Source organism: Notothenia rossii, assembly GCF_949606895.1.
Source record: "Notothenia rossii genome assembly, chromosome: 4".
Lineage (NCBI taxonomy): Eukaryota > Metazoa > Chordata > Actinopteri > Perciformes > Nototheniidae > Notothenia > Notothenia rossii.
The window spans coordinates 92,394,127-92,413,147 of record NC_136902.1 but is presented as its reverse complement, the minus strand read 5'-3'; the positions used below and the strand labels follow the sequence as shown (position 1 = coordinate 92,413,147).

Genomic DNA, 19,021 nt, shown 5'->3' with positions numbered 1-19,021 from the left:
ACCAGTAAGTAAATATTGATTGACTCAACTGCCTATTGCAGCTTTGCTTTCATATAATACTTTTAGTCGCTACAGATATAGTACACTTTTAAAGATACCATTAAACTCTTTCAAGCAGTCAAAAACAGCTTGGCTTTTATTTTTTCTGTGTATGCAAGTTCAATGTATGCTTGGGAAAAGAAACAACTACACATGTGAGGAAATATATAAGAGGTCTATGATTCTGTCAAGCAGTCATGTATAACCTCATATTTATTTTGTACAAGTAAAATACAAATATCATGTTATAAGCCAATTTGTAACCATTGCTACATAATAGTACTACATAACATTTTATTTTTCTCCAAATATATTTATAATCTGTATACTTTTTTTTCATTAGGAAGTATCGATATAGCCTACAGCTTATCGACAGTTTGTACGTTGGTGCTGGGGTGTACTCGGCCCAAAAATCAGAGTCCCGCTGCGTGCTGTAACCGAGATACGGAAGACTTACCCTGAGCCGGGAGGCCGCTATCAGGGATTTCAATGGCAAAATCTGTAATTTGACATAAGTCATGCAGCTGAACTGGTTAAAATGGTTTCACATGATGTAAATAATTTACAAAGTACATCATTTACAATATTATTTTTCCAAAGAAACATGTAAATATAACAACATTTTCCAAATCACAAGTTTGTAAGATTGTATTAATTTACTGTTTGATAAATAAAAAAGGGTTCTTTTGTTAATTTTTCACTTGTAACATTTTATCTTTATTGCAGTGTACATTAGTCTATTTTGGTATGTGCGAGCCCACAAATAATTAAAAGTGGTAAAAATAATAAAGATATTCAGACGTAATTCATTTTTGGCCTTACTTATTTCACTTCAACTTTTATATATTTCAGTCACTAGGCAAGTTCACTGTACTCTGGTGACATTTAGCTCAAGCTGGCATAACACCTGTAGTAACTTAATTCTGACCCGAGTTTTGTGCACAATCTTCCAGCACCCATGATCAATGTTTATAGCAATCAGGAAACATTCACAGCTCACAACTACACATCGCTTCCCCATCATGAATTGTTAGATAAAAAAAGTTTAGCGAGGTCCGGTTACACATATGTTGAGCGAAAATAGCGGAAGGATACAAAACAAACAATCTAGACGAGGCTGGTGTTTGCCACGTGTGACGTCACACAGCTGGGTTAATGGCTGGCAAGCTTTTCGCTACCGGAGCGGAATAACACGGGAAAGTGGCACACATTTCATGTTATTTGGGGGGTATTTATGGAAAGAATCATTGATGTTGATATGTCAAATGAAACAGTGGAAAGTGATGAAGCGATTTATTAACACAGAATAACATTTATTTTGGACATTACATGGACTTTAACAGACCCAGACAATTCAGTGCCACATCTGCACGACATGATAGAGCAATTTGGAAGATACTCAGGATATACAATTAATTTTAAGAAATCAAATGCTTGTTTCTTATATATGACGCCAACAGCAAATTTGGAAAAGTCTTGTTCTTTTAATTTGTCACCAGGTGGCTTTAAATACTTAGGAATAAATATAAATCTGTTTAAAGAGAATTACAATCCGCTCATTGACAAATTCAAACAGGATTTATCCAAATGGTCCACATTACCAATATCACTGCTAGGAAGAATCAATGTCATAAAAATGAATATTCTACCGAGATGTATTTTTCTTTTTCAAATGTTACCACACTATTTATCTGCTGATTATTTTAAATCTCTCAATAGACACATCTCAAAATTGATCTGGTGTAATAAAAAACCAAGAATCAAGTTAATTACTCTTATGAAACCATAAACCATGGGGGGTCTTGGTCTTCCCAACTTTCAACACTACTTCTGGTCAGCTCAATTAAGAAATGTACCATCTTGGTTTCTGGGAAGAAAGGATTCACTATGGGTTCAGATAGAAGCCAATGTATTTCACCCGTTGCCAGTGGAAACTCTTATATTCGTTAAAGACTTCAATAAGGTGAAAAATATGGCCAAATGTTTTACAGTGGTCAATACACTTTTAGCCTGGAGGGACTGTACAAAGAAAGTTCATGTTAACTCAGGTATTTCAATCTTTTCTCCTATTTTGAACAATCCTGATCTTAGTAAATATTTGTTGTGAATCAATATAAAAAAATGGAGGAAATCAGGTCTAAAGCAATTGAAACATTTGTTTCACAAAGATATAACATTGAAATCATTTAATCATTTAAGAGCAGAATATGACATTTCAAATAAGGATTTTTTCAGATACCTGCAAATTAGGAACGCGATCCAATCAATTATTAAAAGCAATAAATTGAGATCGGGATTGTTGGAAGAGGAGGAGATATTGATGTCATCGAGCACGATCAAAGGTAAAATTAGAGAATTTAATGCAGTTTTTTCTAAAAGAGCTCAGTCATCCTTTCCAACCTTAAAAAAGATCTGGGAAAAGGACTTAGGGATACAGATAGATGAAACTACTTGGCTGAATATCTGTGAAAGAACACATTTTCCATTCACAAGCAATAAAATCAAAGAAGCAAACTTTAAATTTCTCAACAAATGTTACCTCACACCCATAAAGATGCATAACATTTCCAAAGAAAACTCTCCAAAATGTCCGAGATGTAAAGTAAAAGAAGGAACATTTATGCATCTGTTTTGGGACTGTGATCTCTTGAAACATTTCTGGGATTCGATTCATGCGCTCACAAAAGCCGTTTTAGGCATCGAAATGAGCCAAAATCCATGTTTTTTCCTGTTAAATGATATGACAAACTTTAAACTGAACCCCAAACATTATACAATACTAATCACAATAACAGATTTTGCCAAGAAATGTATACTTTTACTCTGGAAGAATGAACTTCCTCCAACATTTAAACTTTTCATTGATCAGATAACACATTTTTTACCTCTGGAGAAAATGACTTTGGAAAAATGTAATCATGGAAATATCTTTCAAGCTCTGTGGTTGCCATTGTTTTCTTATTTTGAAAATATATCTGAGATATGACCAGTGATGGAATGGTGCATTCTGTGGATATTTTTCCTGACGGCCGGAAATACTAGTTGTGTTGTCATTGTCTATATTGTCGCTGTATTGTATAATTAATTGTATAATTATTAGGAAACAAACAGAACACTGCTACCAGTGACAGGCTTTCTTGGGGCAAGTCCTTCTGCCCCCAGGACCCAGACCAAGAGACAAGAACCAGGTTACTGACATGCTTTACTGTTCACCTGGTTACCTGATCCTTGTCCAGCTGTCTGGAGCCAGCCCCATCCCTCCAGCAGCCGGCGCTCTAACCACACCCCACTGCCACAGTCCTTTTGTTCATATTCTTATTTTTCTTGTACTACATTTAGTCTGCAGTCATAAAAGTTGACTGTTTCTTAAAATATATTATGTTAGATATCCACTGCTAGTTGTTCAAGTAAATGTATGTTGTCTTTAGTAAATGGTCACATCTGAATAAAGAAGTTCATCTGAACTCATATTAGTTTCACATTGATCTCTGAAGCATACATGTTTTTCTTGCTTCCCATTGATTTCAAAGTTTTCACAGATAATGAACAGAAGGCTGATATTATGATGATCCACAATAACAGAAAGACAGTCACTTTAATTCAGGGGAAAGCTCATTGATTAGGACACAGGAATGTTGAGCTACACTTAATAAACCTGAACATCTGATTGGATTAGAAACTGATTTTTATCCTCATCTTGTTTTCTTTCTTTAGACTGAGGAACTGCAGTTTGTCAGAGATCAGCTGTTCTGCTCTGATCTCAGCTCTGAAGTCCAACATCCATCTGAGAGATCTGGACCTGAGTGTCAACGATCTGCAGGATTCAGGAGTGGAGCTGCTGAGAGATCTTCTGGAGAGTCCAGACTGCAGACTGGAGACTCTCGGGTCAGTTCTCCATCTTGAACTTGTGTGCTGAGATGAATATGTGAGAGTTGTGTTGACTCTGAGCTGCAGACATCAGGCTGATATCACTCTGATCCTCACTGAGCCTCTTAATGCTAGAGTTGCATAATGCAATGTTGATCTTTACATTTAAATATAACAACAAAAAACCTTCACTGCAGAATTCCCTCTGAACCTTTTAAACAGCTGAAATTCATCTTGTATTCTCCATCATGATTTTAACAAATGATATCAAATACAATAATGAAATAGTTATATTAAAACGATCCAACACTAACAAGTATGTTCAGTTGTTGCTGTTTTCATTATGTTCCTGAAGCTACATGATGCTGATACTGACTGAATAGTTCACTCTGAAGATGCTGTGATTTGATGACTCCACTGTTCCTAAAATACATATTCTGGAGGTTTTTCTTCACATTTAAAATTCATCCTGAATTGTGATCTTTGTAAACGTTGTGATCTTGAGTTGAATCAGTTTCTGTGGTTTGTATTTGTCTGGCTGCACATCATGAGTTAGTGTAGATGGAGCAGAGTTTCAGATGTGAAGTCTCCTCGTTTTATTGAAGTAGAAGCATGTTGTCTCTAATATGAATGAGAGCTCTTTCCCTCTTTCTGTATCTTACAGTTTTTAACCTGTTTGGAGTTTCCACTTTCTGACCTTCTTCAGCTCTGAGCAGATTATTAAACCTGGAGTTATTTCAAACAGGAACATTGTTTTCTAAAGTTACATCATGTTTTCTTTATTCAGACTGAGGAGCTGCAGGTTGTCAGAGATCAGCTGTTCTGCTCTGGCCTCAGCTCTGAAGTCCAACATCCATCTGAGAGTTCTGGACCTGAGTCTCAACGCTCTGCAGGATTCAGGAGTGGAGCTGCTGAGAGATCTTCTGGAGAGTCCAGACTGCAGACTGGAGACTCTCAGGTCAGTACGGGGTCTCTGTTACTGCTGGAGATCTCATGTGTTTCATTAACAGTTGAACCTAATGCTTGAACAACCATACATGTGTGTATGTCGTTGTGAGGGTTTTCCTGCTCACCCAGTTAAAAAGGACAGAAGGAGAGGAAGGCTTGCCTAAAAGAAAGCTTTATTGACTGGCCACAGCTTGGAAACAATACATCAATACTTTAGGAAACAGACAGAACACTGCTGCCAGTGACAGGCTTTCTTGGGGCAAGTCCTTCTGCCCCCAGGACCCAGACCAAGAGACAAGAACCAGGTTACTGACATGCTTTACTGTTCACCTGGTTACCTGATCCTTGTCCAGCTGTCTGGAGCCAGCCCCATCCCTCCACCAGCCGGCGCTCTAACCACACCCCACTGCCACAGTCCTTTTGTTCATATTCTTATTTTTCTTGTACTACATTTAGTCTGGAGTCATAAAAGTTGAATGTTTCTTAAAATATATGTTAGATATCCACTGTTAGTTGTTCAAGTAAATGTATGTTGTCTTTAGTAAATGGTCACATCTGAATAAAGAAGTTCATCTGAACTCATATTAGTTTCACATTGATCTCTGAAGCATACATGTTTTTCTTGCTTCCCATTGATTTCAATGTTTTCACAGATAATGAACAGAAGGCTGATATTATGATGATCCACAATAACAGAAAGACAGTCACTGTAATTCAGGGGAAAGCTCATTGATTAGGAAACAGGAATGTTGAGCTACACTTAATAAACCTGAACATCTGATTGGATTATAAACTGATTTTTATCCTCATCATGTTCTCTTTATTCAGACTGAGGAGCTGCAGTTTGTCAGAGATCAGCTGTTCTGCTCTGGCCTCAGCTCTGAAGTCCAACATCCATCTGAGAGATCTGGACCTGAGTCAGAACGATCTGCAGGATTCAGGAGTGAAGCTGCTGAGAGATCTTCTGGAGAGTCCAGACTGCAGACTGGAGACTCTCAGGTCAGTTCTCCATCTTGAACTTGTGTGCTGAGATGAATATGTGAGAGTTGTGTTGACTCTGAGCTGCAGACATCAGGCTGATATCACTCTGATCCTCACTGAGCCTCTTAATGCTAGAGTTGCATAATGCAATGTTGATCTTTACATTTAAATATAACAACAAAAAACCTTCACTGCAGAATTCACTCTGAACCTTTTAAACAGCTGAAATTCATCTTGTATTCTCCATCATGATTTTAACTAATGATATCAAATACAATAATGAAATAGTTATATTAAAACGATCCAACACTAACAAGTGTGTTCAGTTGTTGCTGTTTCCAACATGTTCCTGAAGCGACATGATGCTGATACTGACTGAATAGTTCACTCTGAAGATGCTGTGATTTGATGACTCCACTGTTCCTAAAATACATATTCTGGAGGTTTTTCTTCACATTTAAAATTCATCCTGAATTGTGATCTTTGTAAACGTTGTGATCTTGAGTTGAATCAGTTTCTGTGGTTTGTATTTGTCTGGCTGCACATCATGAGTTAGTGTAGATGGAGCAGAGTTTCAGATGTGAAGTCTCCTCGTTTTATTGAAGTAGAAGCATGTTTTCTTTAATATGAATGAGAGCTCTTTCCCTCTTTCTGTATCTTACAGTTTTTAACCTGTTTGGAGTTTCCACTTTCTGACCTTCTTCAGCTCTGAGCAGATTATTAAACCTGGAGTTATTTCAAACAGGAACATTGTTTTCTGAAGTTACATCATGTTCTCTTTATTCAGACTGAGGAGCTGCAGCTTGTCAGAGATCAGCTGTTCTGCTCTGGCCTCAGCTCTGAAGTCCAACATCCATCTGAGAGATCTGGACCTGAGTGTCAACGATCTGCAGGATTCAGAGAAGCTGCTGAGAGATCTTCTGGAGAGTCCATACTGCAGACTGGAGACTCTCAGGTCAGTACGGGGTCTCTGCTGGTTCAGCAGTATTGTATTAAACACAGGGAGGTGTTTCTCTCTCTGGGGAATCTCAACAGATCAGTGATGTTTCCCACTGACTGCAGGTTCTTTCATTCTTCCATCAACTATATATTGTAAGCTGAAAATGCAAATCCACATTTAGTTAGTGAGCAACTTTCTAACAGACATATATGATTTTACGGAAGAGTGGAAAAGGTTTTCTGTTTTGTTTCCTGTCATGTTTTTAGTTTCTAGCCTAATGAGCAGTTACTTCCTGTGATGCAGCTGAGAGCTGTGGCAGTCAGTCGTAGTGTTTGCAGAGAAGATATGATGGGATGTAAAGCATGAGATCAGTCAGGACTCTGAAGCTGACTCAAAGAACAAACACTTATTTTAAACTTTATCCAAAATTGTTGGATTGTGTTCATCCCTGCAGGATCAGAGATGATGAGACGATCAGAGCCAAGATCCAGAAGACCTGTGAGTACTGAAACCATATCCTCCATTCATCAAACTATTGTACATTAAATCTGATCTTAAAATATATTTATAGTACAATAATTATTATTATGTTTCTCTGTCCCCACCTCTCTCCATCAGGTGACTCCGATGTGGAGCAGGAAGTGAAGACAGACAGAAAGGTGAGAGAGGAGCAGTTGAACAGAGTGGAGTATATTTATTTCACCACTGAATGACATATAATTATTAGGGCTGTCAAGTTAAATGCACTAACGCTCGCAATTTATCTAGAAACCTAAACAATATCCCGCCCCAATGTACTGTGATTGGCTGGTACTACTGTGCTGTGATTGGCTGGTACTACTGTGCTGTGATTGGCTGGTAATACTATGCTATGATTTGCTGGTAATTCTGTGCTGTGATTGGCTGGTAGTGCTGTGACATGCTAACCCGTTAATATCCCGTTTGTAATTGACGATGAACTCAGATGATCCAGACTCATTAGCATATTTCCAATTGGTCTGAATATGTTGTGGAATTGTGGTTTGGTTTCATGAAGCTAAAACTTAACTTGATTTCTATTAAAATAACTAACTTTGTTTGTTCCAGGCTCCTGAATCCTTCTCCCCTGAACACACAACTGAGTCTCCATACAGGTAATCCTATAACATGACCAAACATTATTTTAAACACATGAAAGATATATATTCATTTAATTGTGTTTGATTTCATGTCTTTCACCTTGAGGTATTGCATCCAATCTCTTTCCAACAGACGTAAATAAAATAATGCCTCTGTGTGTAGGAAGGATTGTTTTCTTGTACCAGTCTAGATCCTCGCTGGACTAGAGATTTTGTTAATTTAATAAAAATGTGTTTACTCACACATTCTGATGCATGTGGACACATCTTCAGTGATGTTCCTGTAATCATCAGGTGTTTCAGATCTTTCAACAAACCCTCCTCCAGGTCAGACTCCAGCTGGATGAACACCTGTCAGTCAGAACACAGGCCAGTGAAGGCTTGGTGTAGTAACCTGTCCCCTGTGTGTCTACAGGTTCAGGTGTCCTGGTCCAGGTGAGTTCCAGTGTGCTTCGACTGGCCTGGTGTTCGTCATGGCTCAGGAGGCGGAGCTTCTGTACAGGACGGTCCCTTGGGAGGAGAGCTTCCTCCAATCAGCTGGCAAGCAGGCAGCAGGGCCGCTGTTCAACGTGAAGAGTTCTGATGAAGCTGCCGTCTGCCAGCTCCACCTGCCACACAGTGAGACAGAGGATGGTAAAGACATCTAGTGTTAACAAATACACTTATATAATGATTAGCACTTTATACTATTCACTAGTGTTCAAGAGTTATAAAGCAGCTTTATTAAACTACACTGAACAAAAATATAAATGCAACACTTTTTTTTTTGCTCCCATTTTTCATGAGATGAACTCAAAGATCTAAAACATTTTCTATATACACAAAATAACCATTTATCTCAAATATTGTTAAAGAGCACAGGGGGCGGAACAATAATGAACCATTAGAGTAAAAGGTGAAGGATATAAACTGGTACATCCTAGTGAGGCTCCAAAGTGAATGACATTAGATGAACATTAGCTCTGAGCTAAAGTGGTGTGACATTGAATATGATGAAGCTGTTTCAGCAGCAATGCAACAGATGACCAGCTCTTTGCTCCACAGCGCTGCTCCTGGACGGCCTGTTGTCTGTCGTCCACATCACTGATGAAGGCCTGAGCATCTTGGAGCCGCTGGAGGTCACACGCACTCACGTGGTGGTGAAGGTGCCTCACCTCTCTCTCTTTGGCCTGGTCTGGGATATCTTTAAAAGGGTTCTGCTTCTGCGGATAAAGGGCAAGATTCTGGTGTTCCTACGACCCCCGGGCAGAGAGGAGCAAACACTGGATGTACATCTGCTGCAGAAAAACGTCCCTAAGAAGGAGGTAAGGCCATGTGCTCACCATCAGACTAAACACTGGTTTAAACCACAGCTGTTTCCTCACACACTGCTCCTCTTCTCAAAGCTTCTCGTGCTGAGAGAAGGATAAGATCTATCTGAACTGTAAATCTTCAGATCGCTCTTTGTGGTTTTGTATGATTCTCTCTCAGCATGTCTTTCTGTCTGCGGAAACTGATGGCATGAATGTTAAACACATCACACAGAACTGAAAGACCTGCTGAGATGAATCACTGCCAAGACAACGTGATCTCATCCCTACCAGCCACATGTTACAGCTTGGACCAGCAGCCTTTTGTGCTTTATAACCAACACGTTCTCACTGCCAACCCGTCACATGTTGACTGACGGTCAGGGCCCCTCCCCGTCACCCTATTACGTACAGGGTACCCCTTGAGCGCCAGTTTTCAACGGGCAGGGTGTCCCATTGACTTGCATAGAGCTCCCTGAACGTTGGTAATAGACGAGTTGGGATCGCGGCGAAATGCTCTCCGCAGATCCATTCTCACAGCGTTTATCAACCTTTTTCTTACTCAATATCAAGCCACACTTATTGTTTTTACTTCTTTATTTTAATTGAATAATGTCGGACTTTTGTTGCCGTCAGTTATGGGGAGAGTAGGGGCTCAGAAAACTGAAATCTGTATTGTTTCACCGTTTTTTCCTCCTAATTTTGTATTCTTTTCTAAACCACACACTGTTATTTACTCAACAATAACACATAATTATCCTTGTGTTTATTTATTTGTTTGATTAATAAACACAAGTTGGAGTCCGTCAGGACCGAGGGTCAGAGCAGCTCATAGTAGTTGCTTTAGAGAATTTTACACCCGAAAGTAAGTATTCTCTCCGCTATGTTTGACAAACCCCGTGATAGTCCTCAAGCTCTGTGATTGGATGTTTGAGCAACACACTCTCACTCCATAATCGTCCAGGAGCGACGGTCCCGAGGCGTGCAGTTGTGACGCTCCTAGGCTCCTTCAGCTTCATAAAGGGACGCAAATAGCTTTCAACTGATTGCAATATATTCCCATCTGCGGCGGGATTTGACGCTCATAGAAGCACGGCATTAGTTTGTGTCGGCTGTCCTTAAAGGCAATGTGAGCGTCCATTCCCATTGGATAACAGAGAATTGTACACCAGGAAGTAAGTATTCTCCTTACTGTCAATTGATTTGACAGTGATATCTCCACTACTCATCAACTCAAAAACACCAGATTATCCTTGTTGATTAAACAACATTGATAGGTTTTGTGAACATTTTCTTGTTGCCCCAGCTGGTCGACACCTCTTTTAGCAGAAACAAAGGCTACATTAATGTATTAAATCAATGTTAATCCAGGTGGATGTGGAATTAACGGACGTGACGTTGTGTGATTGCGTTGCCAGGCAACAGCTTCGGTTCATGTTAATTTACAAACTCTTCAACTACAACCGTAGTTATATTTAAAAACATGTTAGAAGGCCTCACAAAATACTTTAATGTAAATTAAAATTGAAATGTGAAGGAATGTGTGTACAACAAAATACATCCTTACGAAATACGAAACCGGAAACAGACGGAGGCAAGATCCTCAGCTCGATTTAGCCGCAAAGCACGCTGGGATTTGTTGTTTGAAAGATGTGAAATCCGAAAACATATTTTAAAAATAAAATAATACTTTATTCCGAGTGTGCTTGCTTTTCTCTTTCAAAGTCATCACATAACGGCATTGTAATACACGGTTCGGCTGCATTAAATATGAAATATCTGCCCTAGTTGTATATTTATAGAGCCCTGATGAGAAACATGAGGGCTTTATAGAGACAAACAGGAGGAAATGGTCCTAAACATATCAGCAGTTAAACAACATCTTACATGTCTTTTCACACAATACGCCTCCTTGCAGTATCAACAATAATTCGACTGACTTTTATATTTGATCCAATTGGTAGATTGACTGTATTTACACCATAACTGTGCACTTTTTTTTCTTCTTCAAAGGACAGAAAAAGTTTGGGAACCACTGGCTTATCTCAAAGAATTACAATCATCTATTTTTAATATTCCTTTAAAAAGGCAATATATACTTATAATTATGTTGTGATTGATTGTATATCTCATCACTTTGTGGAGTGGGTCCGTCAATGTTTGTTGTTGTTTAATGTGATCTTTAAATAAAGTTGTCTTGACTATCTGAGCATAACCAAAGTTACTTTGTTACTGAAGGTTGCTGATCAACACAAACCTGCTGTGAACATCACAATCTCCTCCGACTGTGAGCTGGAACTGTACAAAGGTTACAGTGTGCACTGTGAACCTGAGGGCTTCTTCATTCAGCCTCAGGTGAGTCACTGATACTCCTCTAAAGGAACACAATGATCATTAACACACATATATCTGCATGTGGATCCACAATCAGGAAAGAAACTGATAAACGTTTAACGTCTGCTTCTGGTTTTCAGAGTAAAACATTTGAATCCAGTTTTGGACCAGATTACGATCTGACATTTCAAGTTTCCCTGACGACGAGCACAGAGACAGTGGATTTGAGGGTCGAGGACCAAGGTGGAAATGAAGTCTGGTATTGTCGCCTGTCACTGGAAGGTAAAGACTACACCTGAGCTCAGACCCAGTGATAGACTGATAACTCTAAAGCTCCATCTCATAGCCTTCTCTATTAAGGCTCCATGGCAACGCATCATTACGACATTAAACACAACCTGTAATGTTCTAAAACTATATTAATAACTAGTGTGGTGTGGTGGTGAAACAGCGTGGCATCATGGGAGTTGTAGTCTTCAGCTTCTCATGCTTAAGTGGATTACAGCATTACAGGAGACCGTGATGAAACGTACTGTTACCTTTAAAATTACACATCTCTCTGAACCATTTGAGATAATCTATGTACACAACTCAACCAAGTATAAATAATACAGGTGTAGGAGTTTTTATACATTTGAATGAGGAAATGTTACATATTATAACTTTAAGTGAACAGAAATCCACCTATGGCATTGTCGAGTTACTTGAATTTGGAAGAGATCTGTTTAATGTGATTGTTGGTTAACTAAAGTATTTTCCCTGTTTATCTACCAGGTCCAAGACATGCATTGTCCCAGAGAAATGTCCCAGAGGGCAGAGTCCCATCAGAGAGCAGAGTCCCAGCAGAGAGCAGAGTCCCAGCAGAGAGCATAGTCTCAGCAGAGAGCAGAGTCTCAGCAGAGAGTAGAGTCCCAGCAGAGAGCAGAGTCCCAGCAGAGAGTAGAGTCCCAACAGAGAGTAGAGTCCCAGCAGAGAGTAGAGTCCCAACAGAGAGTAGAGTCCCAGCAGAGAGCAGAGTCCCAGCAGAGAGTAGAGTCCCAACAGAGAGTAGAGTCTCAGCAGAGAGCAGAGTCCCAGCAGAGAGCAGAGTCCCAGCAGACCAGAGGCTGCTCTCAGTTCGGACAGAGTTCATTCAAAGAGTGACTCCACCTGTCCTGAACGACCTTCTGGATAAACTCTTTGAGTCTGAAGTGATCAGTGAATCTGAAATGACGTCAGCCAGAACCAAACCCCAAAATGACGGAGCACGAGAGGTGGTGGACGCAGTGCGAAATAAAGGAGCTGCAGCCAGCAGGGTTCTGATCAATGCTCTCCGAGAGCTGGACCCGTATCTTTACAGGAAGCTCAACTTGAGCTGAGGCTAAACCTTGTGGAGCGTGTGACAGTTGAAGTCTACTCCTCTGTTTTGTTACCTGAACATGTTTCCCCTTGTCTTGAAGGTAACACAGATTCTGAGCGAATGCTACTTTTGTCCTCTCTTTTCTCCTGGACTCCCTCCTGAGAGCAGCTACCCGTATTGGCCTTCCTTTGGTGTATATATATATACATATATATATATATGTATATATATATCTCCTGTCTCCCACCTCCTCCACAGTTTCCAGAGGACTCCCCAGGACAGAGCTTCCTTACCAGTCTGTTCAGTCTCTTCCTGTCAGCAGCCGAGATGCTGCTGCCCCAGCAGGACACACCATAGAAAATGGCTGATGCCACAACAGAGTCATGAAATGTCTGAAGGAGTGCCCCCTGCACCCCGAAAGACCTCAGTCTCCTCAGCAGAAAGAGTCTGCTCTGTCCCTTCTTGTACAGAGCAGCAGAATTATCCGTCCAGTCCAGTTTATTGTTCAGATGAACGCCCAGGTATTTGTAAGATTTCACAATCTCAATGTCCGCTCCCTGGAAGTTCACTGGTGTCGGGGGGAGTGGTGGCACCGTCTGAAATCCACCAGCAGCTCCTTGGTCTTCCCTGCGTTGAGCTGGAGGTGGTTCCTCTGGCACCCGAGGGTGAAGTCCTGCATCAGCTCCCAAACCTCCCTGTCGTCCCTGACCTCCCTGTCGTCCTCGTTGGAGATGAGGCCAACGATGGCGAGTCGTCAGAGAACTTCTGCAGGGGACAGGTTGCAGTGTTGTGGGTGAAGTCTGCAGGGTAGAGGGTGAAGAGAAACGGTCCAGCACCGTCTCCTGGGTGGCCCCCGTACTGCTGATGATGGTACACCCTTTCCAATCCACACACATACGCCTTCCAATCCACACACACACACACAAACACACACACACACACACACACACACACACACACACACACACACACACACACACACACACACACACACACACACACACACACACACACACACACACACACACACACACACACACACACAGACTTCTGCAGTCCTCCAATCAGATGACCGATGTCTCTACACACGAGCAATGTGCTTACAATGAAAATAAAAAAAGACAAATTGATAAATGATTTATATTTGTCACACATTATATTGTGTTAGTAACAAACCACACAAAGATTGAAGTTAAAAGACGTATTTAATGTGCATTTGGAAAGCTTTGCTATTCTCTTACAGTACTTTACAATATTTCAAGAGGTCACGTTTTAATACAAAGTCAAACAAAAACAATAATATAAACTGGCTAATATTTCTGATTCCAGCTAATCAATAACAATTAGATCAAGAGAGGATTTCTGTGTGAGGGTGAAGGTTTAGAAATTTATAATCTGAAAATAGGAGTTTCGCCAAGAAGAGAAAAAAAACTCCAAAATCCCGACAACCTAATTATTTTTATTGCAACGTAATTTCCCAATTATTTGAGAATAACTCCTTTTAGTGGGTTGAGTAAATTCAATCATTTATGGCATTAATAATTTATACATAATTCTTAACTGTGAATCTCTTTAATTTTGTTTAAAATCAGAAATGTTTCAGTCCGGCCAAAACGTAAAAAAAAAAAAAAGGGAAATTACATAAAATATTTTCCATAAAAAAAGTTGATTCAAGAACGAAACTCTGTTATTACATCTGTATTTGTATTATATGACAATTATTAAGTCTAAAAAGATCTTTCCCAGCTTTGTAATTACTCTGTAATTGTATTTCTTATCGTTTATAAGTTTATGGCAGACCAACACATTCTTGCACAGTGCAACCATGGATGTTTAATAAGAACTGGATACAGCGTGGGAGGCGGGGTCTCGCTCTATCCTATGAGAGCTGCTCATTGGCGCATGAGGATAAAATGGCCCAACTTTTGAGAGAGCGAAACGTCACAGATTACCCGTCATGCCTAGCTATCAGAGCAAAAAAAAACATATGTGCGCTCACAGAGCATGAGCCCCTTAAGCCCCGCCCCCTGAGCTCCCACTCTCGGCTCACTAGAATGAATGGACATAGAAAATAAATCTAGATTCGGCTTTTAGTGCATTTTACAACTTTAAGGACCGAATGATTCTAATAAGGAAATACAATTATATTATATAAAATTGTTCAAACTGGGTAGTTTATTTAGTTTAAAACAAATCATCCGCTGATTTACAGACCTCTCTTTCCCCATGTTAGTCAAGGGGGAAAAGTATTTCTGGGCCCAGTGACGTCTCGGACTGAGACGGAGATTGTAGTAACGCCGTTTGGCCAGTACAAATTTGTTCCTCAGAGTCCGGCGCACTTCCTGGGGACTTGAGTGCAACTCAGGCAGCTGTCTGGACGTCAAATGTCCTATTTGGGTTGCCGTACGTAACTGTCCAATATGGGGGGGGGGGGGGGGGGGGGGGAGTACGACTTCCCGATTTTTACGAAAGGCACACAGAGATTTGTTTTAATGAAATCCCTTTTCTTCAAGGAATCTCAACAGAAAACTAAAACATTTCTAAATTTGACATAAAATGAAAGAAAATTCACAGTTAAGATTAAAATATTAATTATTAATGCCATAAATGATTGTCTACATTTACAGTTTCTTGTTTCTGCAGTTTGATAGTTAAATAAATGTCTCACTTATTATAAGAATGTAATGAACCCACTAAAAGGAGTTATCCTCAAATAATCTGGAACTCACGTTGTAATAACAATAACTCATCTCTCTCATTCAGATTCAAAACATTTAAAGTAAATTAAAGACCAATCTTTTTTATTTGGCTTATAATTTGGGGCAATAGTAATTTGTTAGTAGTATCACTGTTCATGTTTTAAGATATAACTCTTTCTGTTTGTTACACCTTGTTTTTAATTATTGTTCCTCATATGTTATTGTCATTTTATGTCATACTCTGTAAAAACACTTCAAGCATGAAAGGTGTTATATAAATAAAGTTTATTATTATTAATGTCGTCTGGTTGTTTGAGTGTTTTTTCTCTTCTTTGTGAAACGCAGCTGTGTCAAATGTCCTTCTTGGGTTGCCGTACATTGCTCTCCAAAATGGCCGACCAACCCTTTTTGACTGGTCATATTTCTGGAGTAATTAAACCGTTTTTGAGGAACAGAAATGTTGTTTTCTGACATCACTTTAACATTTTAACAAGGTACTTGTGGGTGAGCAAACTTGGAATAATAAGCTAATATATATATATATATATATATATATACATATATATATATATATATATATATATATATATATATATATATATATATATATATATATATATATATATATATATATATATATATACATTAAGTCCTCCAGGAACAGCTGAAGTTTAATTAATAAATGTGACAGTAAAATAAAAAACGGCTAGATATTCTCTTATCTTCCTCCAGCAGCGTATTACTGAAACACCTAGGATTGTGTACATTAAAAAATGTAAAACCTTTAAAAGAATAATTTACAGAGCACAGATTAAAATCAGTCCTGTTTGAATAATTATCTGAATATTTCTGAATAAACAGTGACTTTTTAGCCAATATCACCTCCTCAGTTCCCCCTCTATACATTCAAATGAATACAAATTAAGGTTTATATCTTCCCTCTTAGCTGTAGTGCTAATTATCAACGTTTCTAAAACCAATATATTAAAAATGTATGATTGGAAAAAAGGTGTAATTTTCATTATGATGTTAAAGGGTTTCATTATAATCTTTATCCAATATTTAATACTTCTTGATGAATCCAAACTACTTTTGAAATGTGAACAGTGCAACAACAATGTAGAAAAACTGGTATCATCGTTCTTTAAAATGTATTTTCTCCACTATCAATGCTATGCTAACACGCACTCTACAGCGCTGGAAGTAATACAAGTTGTATTTCTGCTAAAACTAAACCTCTGAAATATAAATGTTCCCACAGACTTTGAAACCTAATGTTTATCTTTAGTTGGAGCTTCTCCTTTTTCAAACCTTTCGTCCTAAATGTGAGTTCAAAGCTCTGATTATCTCCTGAACAAAGACTATGAACATATTCATCGTCCTCTGTTTATAAGTGACTGTTATTTTTGTATATATTGACTCTTGTGCCGTTATATTTTCCTTTTGTATTGATGCCTCTTAATGTGGGACTTTGTATACATGTGTAAATGTTTGATTCTGTAGATATCTTTAAATATTTAAACTTTTATTCATCGGGATTGTGAGAAACAGCATTTCTAAGATGTGGAAAATGTGGAAAATACAGCTACATGTGTACTTTTAATAAAGGTGTATCCAGTGTAAAGTCTGGTATAATTGAGATGTGTTGTTCTTTTTCCCAGGAATGGCTTCGAGGATACAAATTTATATTTTCTAAGTAAAACAATTGACATTTAATCGCTGATTTTGCTGCAAAATGACCACAAATCAACGTGTTTTGCTAACTTTGCAGCTCCCTTTTTCCTCTCATTACAGCAGCAGTCGAGTGCGTTCACCTTTCCAATCTAATTACATATTCATAATAAACACACAGAGTTTACACAGCATTTACATGTGTTAAAACATACTTAATCTAAACAACTCCGACAACATACCTCACTTTCTGTTTCCTCTCGTTCCTCATTACCTCAAACATTAAATCAAAATCAAAGCACTTTCTGTTTAACCAATTTCAATCTGAGTTTCCATAGAAACCTCTCCTCTGGTATTAAGCCACTTGTTGAAGGACATCTCAACATGTAGAGAAAGTCTCATTTTCAAAGGAGTGAACTGACCCTGAGTCACAGTGTCCGAGGTCATAGGTCAGAGGAAATGTAACAGCATAAACAGGCAATAATTCTGCCTGAAGGGAATCACAGTGAGGTTAAACATCCTGCTGTGTTTCTCTGGATCTGGATCTGGATCGTACCACACTGACGATCACTGATGGAAATCTTCACCCGCTACGATTTGATCCAGATCGTTGATTCTCTCCTGATAAAAGCCTTCCTCGATCCCTACCTTTGAAGCAAGGACCTACAAGATAAGAGAGAGAGGAAGGAAGTCAGACTCTCCTCGGACTGGAAGAGCTGGAACCAGTTTGATGTTATGCAAACCAGCAGATCTGACATGTGGCATTATGACATGTCATGGTGAAGAGAAGAGAAGCAACCTGTGTCGAAGGCATTATTATGAATGGTAAAACGTAATATTTGTCAACATAAAAAGCTACCTGATGTTTACCCTTTTCTACACTTACATTTGTTGTTGTTGTTGTTTACTTTTCTTTCTATATTCCAACTTCCTGTGTTTGTATATGCTCCGGTATACACCGAGGCAAATGCCATGTATGTGTGAGCCATCAGAAGGAGGAAACCTGGTTCTAAAAACCCCTTTCTGTTATTGTTTGATTTGCAAGTGTGACTAGGGATGAAATATGATTTAATCTAAGACAACAACTTTTCATCAACGTTCATGTTTTGGTTTTATCTTTTGGTGTCTTGACATTTGAAATGCAATGTAATTAATCCCCTTCTCATTCACTAACCGTAAAAGTATACAATGTCAAGACTATTATGCAAACACATTTGATGCAAACACATCCCTATCCCTGACTTTCTTTGTGAGTCTTTGTTTCTTCCGTTTAGTTTTTCCTTCTTCACCGAAAAATAAATACTTGAACTTCTTATGTTGAAAAATATATGTTTGTTATATTTGAAGATAAACAGGGCCAGCACTCTCCCCTGGGGGGCCCCGTACTGCTGATGATGGTGTCTGATTGACACTCCCGGGTCCTCACGTACTGTGGACGGTTGGTGAGGTAGTCCAGGATCCAGGAGGTGAGGTGGGGTCCAGCCCCGAGAGCTGCAGCTTGTCCCCCAGGAGCGGGGGCTGGATGGTGTTGAAGGCACTGGAGAAATCAAAGAACATGATCCTCACAGAGCCCCCAGCCTTCTCCAGGTGGGAGAGGGACCTCTGCAGCAGGTAGATGACGGCGTCATCCACCCCGATGGCAGGGGTATATTGCACAGTTAACACTAGAGTACTCAAAACAACCTCACAAGCTGATTTGTTTGCACTTTGTGGTATTATAATTTTGAGTTGCTTGTTTTTAGCTGATTGTCTATTTTCTAACTTTCTTATACATGTTTTTGGAACTGTCTTACTGT

General features: G+C 39.2%; 2 protein-coding genes across 2 annotated transcripts in view; both read left to right on the top strand.

Moving 5' to 3' along the window:
* LOC307034976 (NACHT, LRR and PYD domains-containing protein 12-like) overlaps window positions 1–19,021 on the top strand; it is a gene marked incomplete at its 5' end in the record, with an annotated part of 103,001 nt that overhangs the window by 18,429 nt on the left and 65,551 nt on the right. The window contains 3 exons of the mRNA XM_079673900.1: window positions 3,754–3,924; window positions 4,694–4,864; window positions 5,683–5,853. Coding sequence (XP_079530026.1) covers window positions 3,754–3,924; window positions 4,694–4,864; window positions 5,683–5,853 — 513 coding nt within the window. The remainder of the gene's footprint in view (window positions 1–3,753; window positions 3,925–4,693; window positions 4,865–5,682; window positions 5,854–19,021) is intronic.
* On the top strand, window positions 5,886–15,266 carry LOC307037600 (uncharacterized protein; the record flags this gene model as incomplete). Its single annotated transcript, XM_079678655.1, has 9 exons — window positions 5,886–5,893; window positions 7,230–7,273; window positions 7,394–7,434; window positions 7,862–7,908; window positions 8,309–8,526; window positions 8,938–9,197; window positions 11,421–11,537; window positions 11,657–11,798; window positions 12,291–15,266. The coding sequence occupies 9 exons, from the start codon at window positions 5,886–5,888 to the stop codon at window positions 12,872–12,874; spliced, it is 1,461 nt and encodes a 486-aa protein (XP_079534781.1). The 3' UTR covers window positions 12,875–15,266.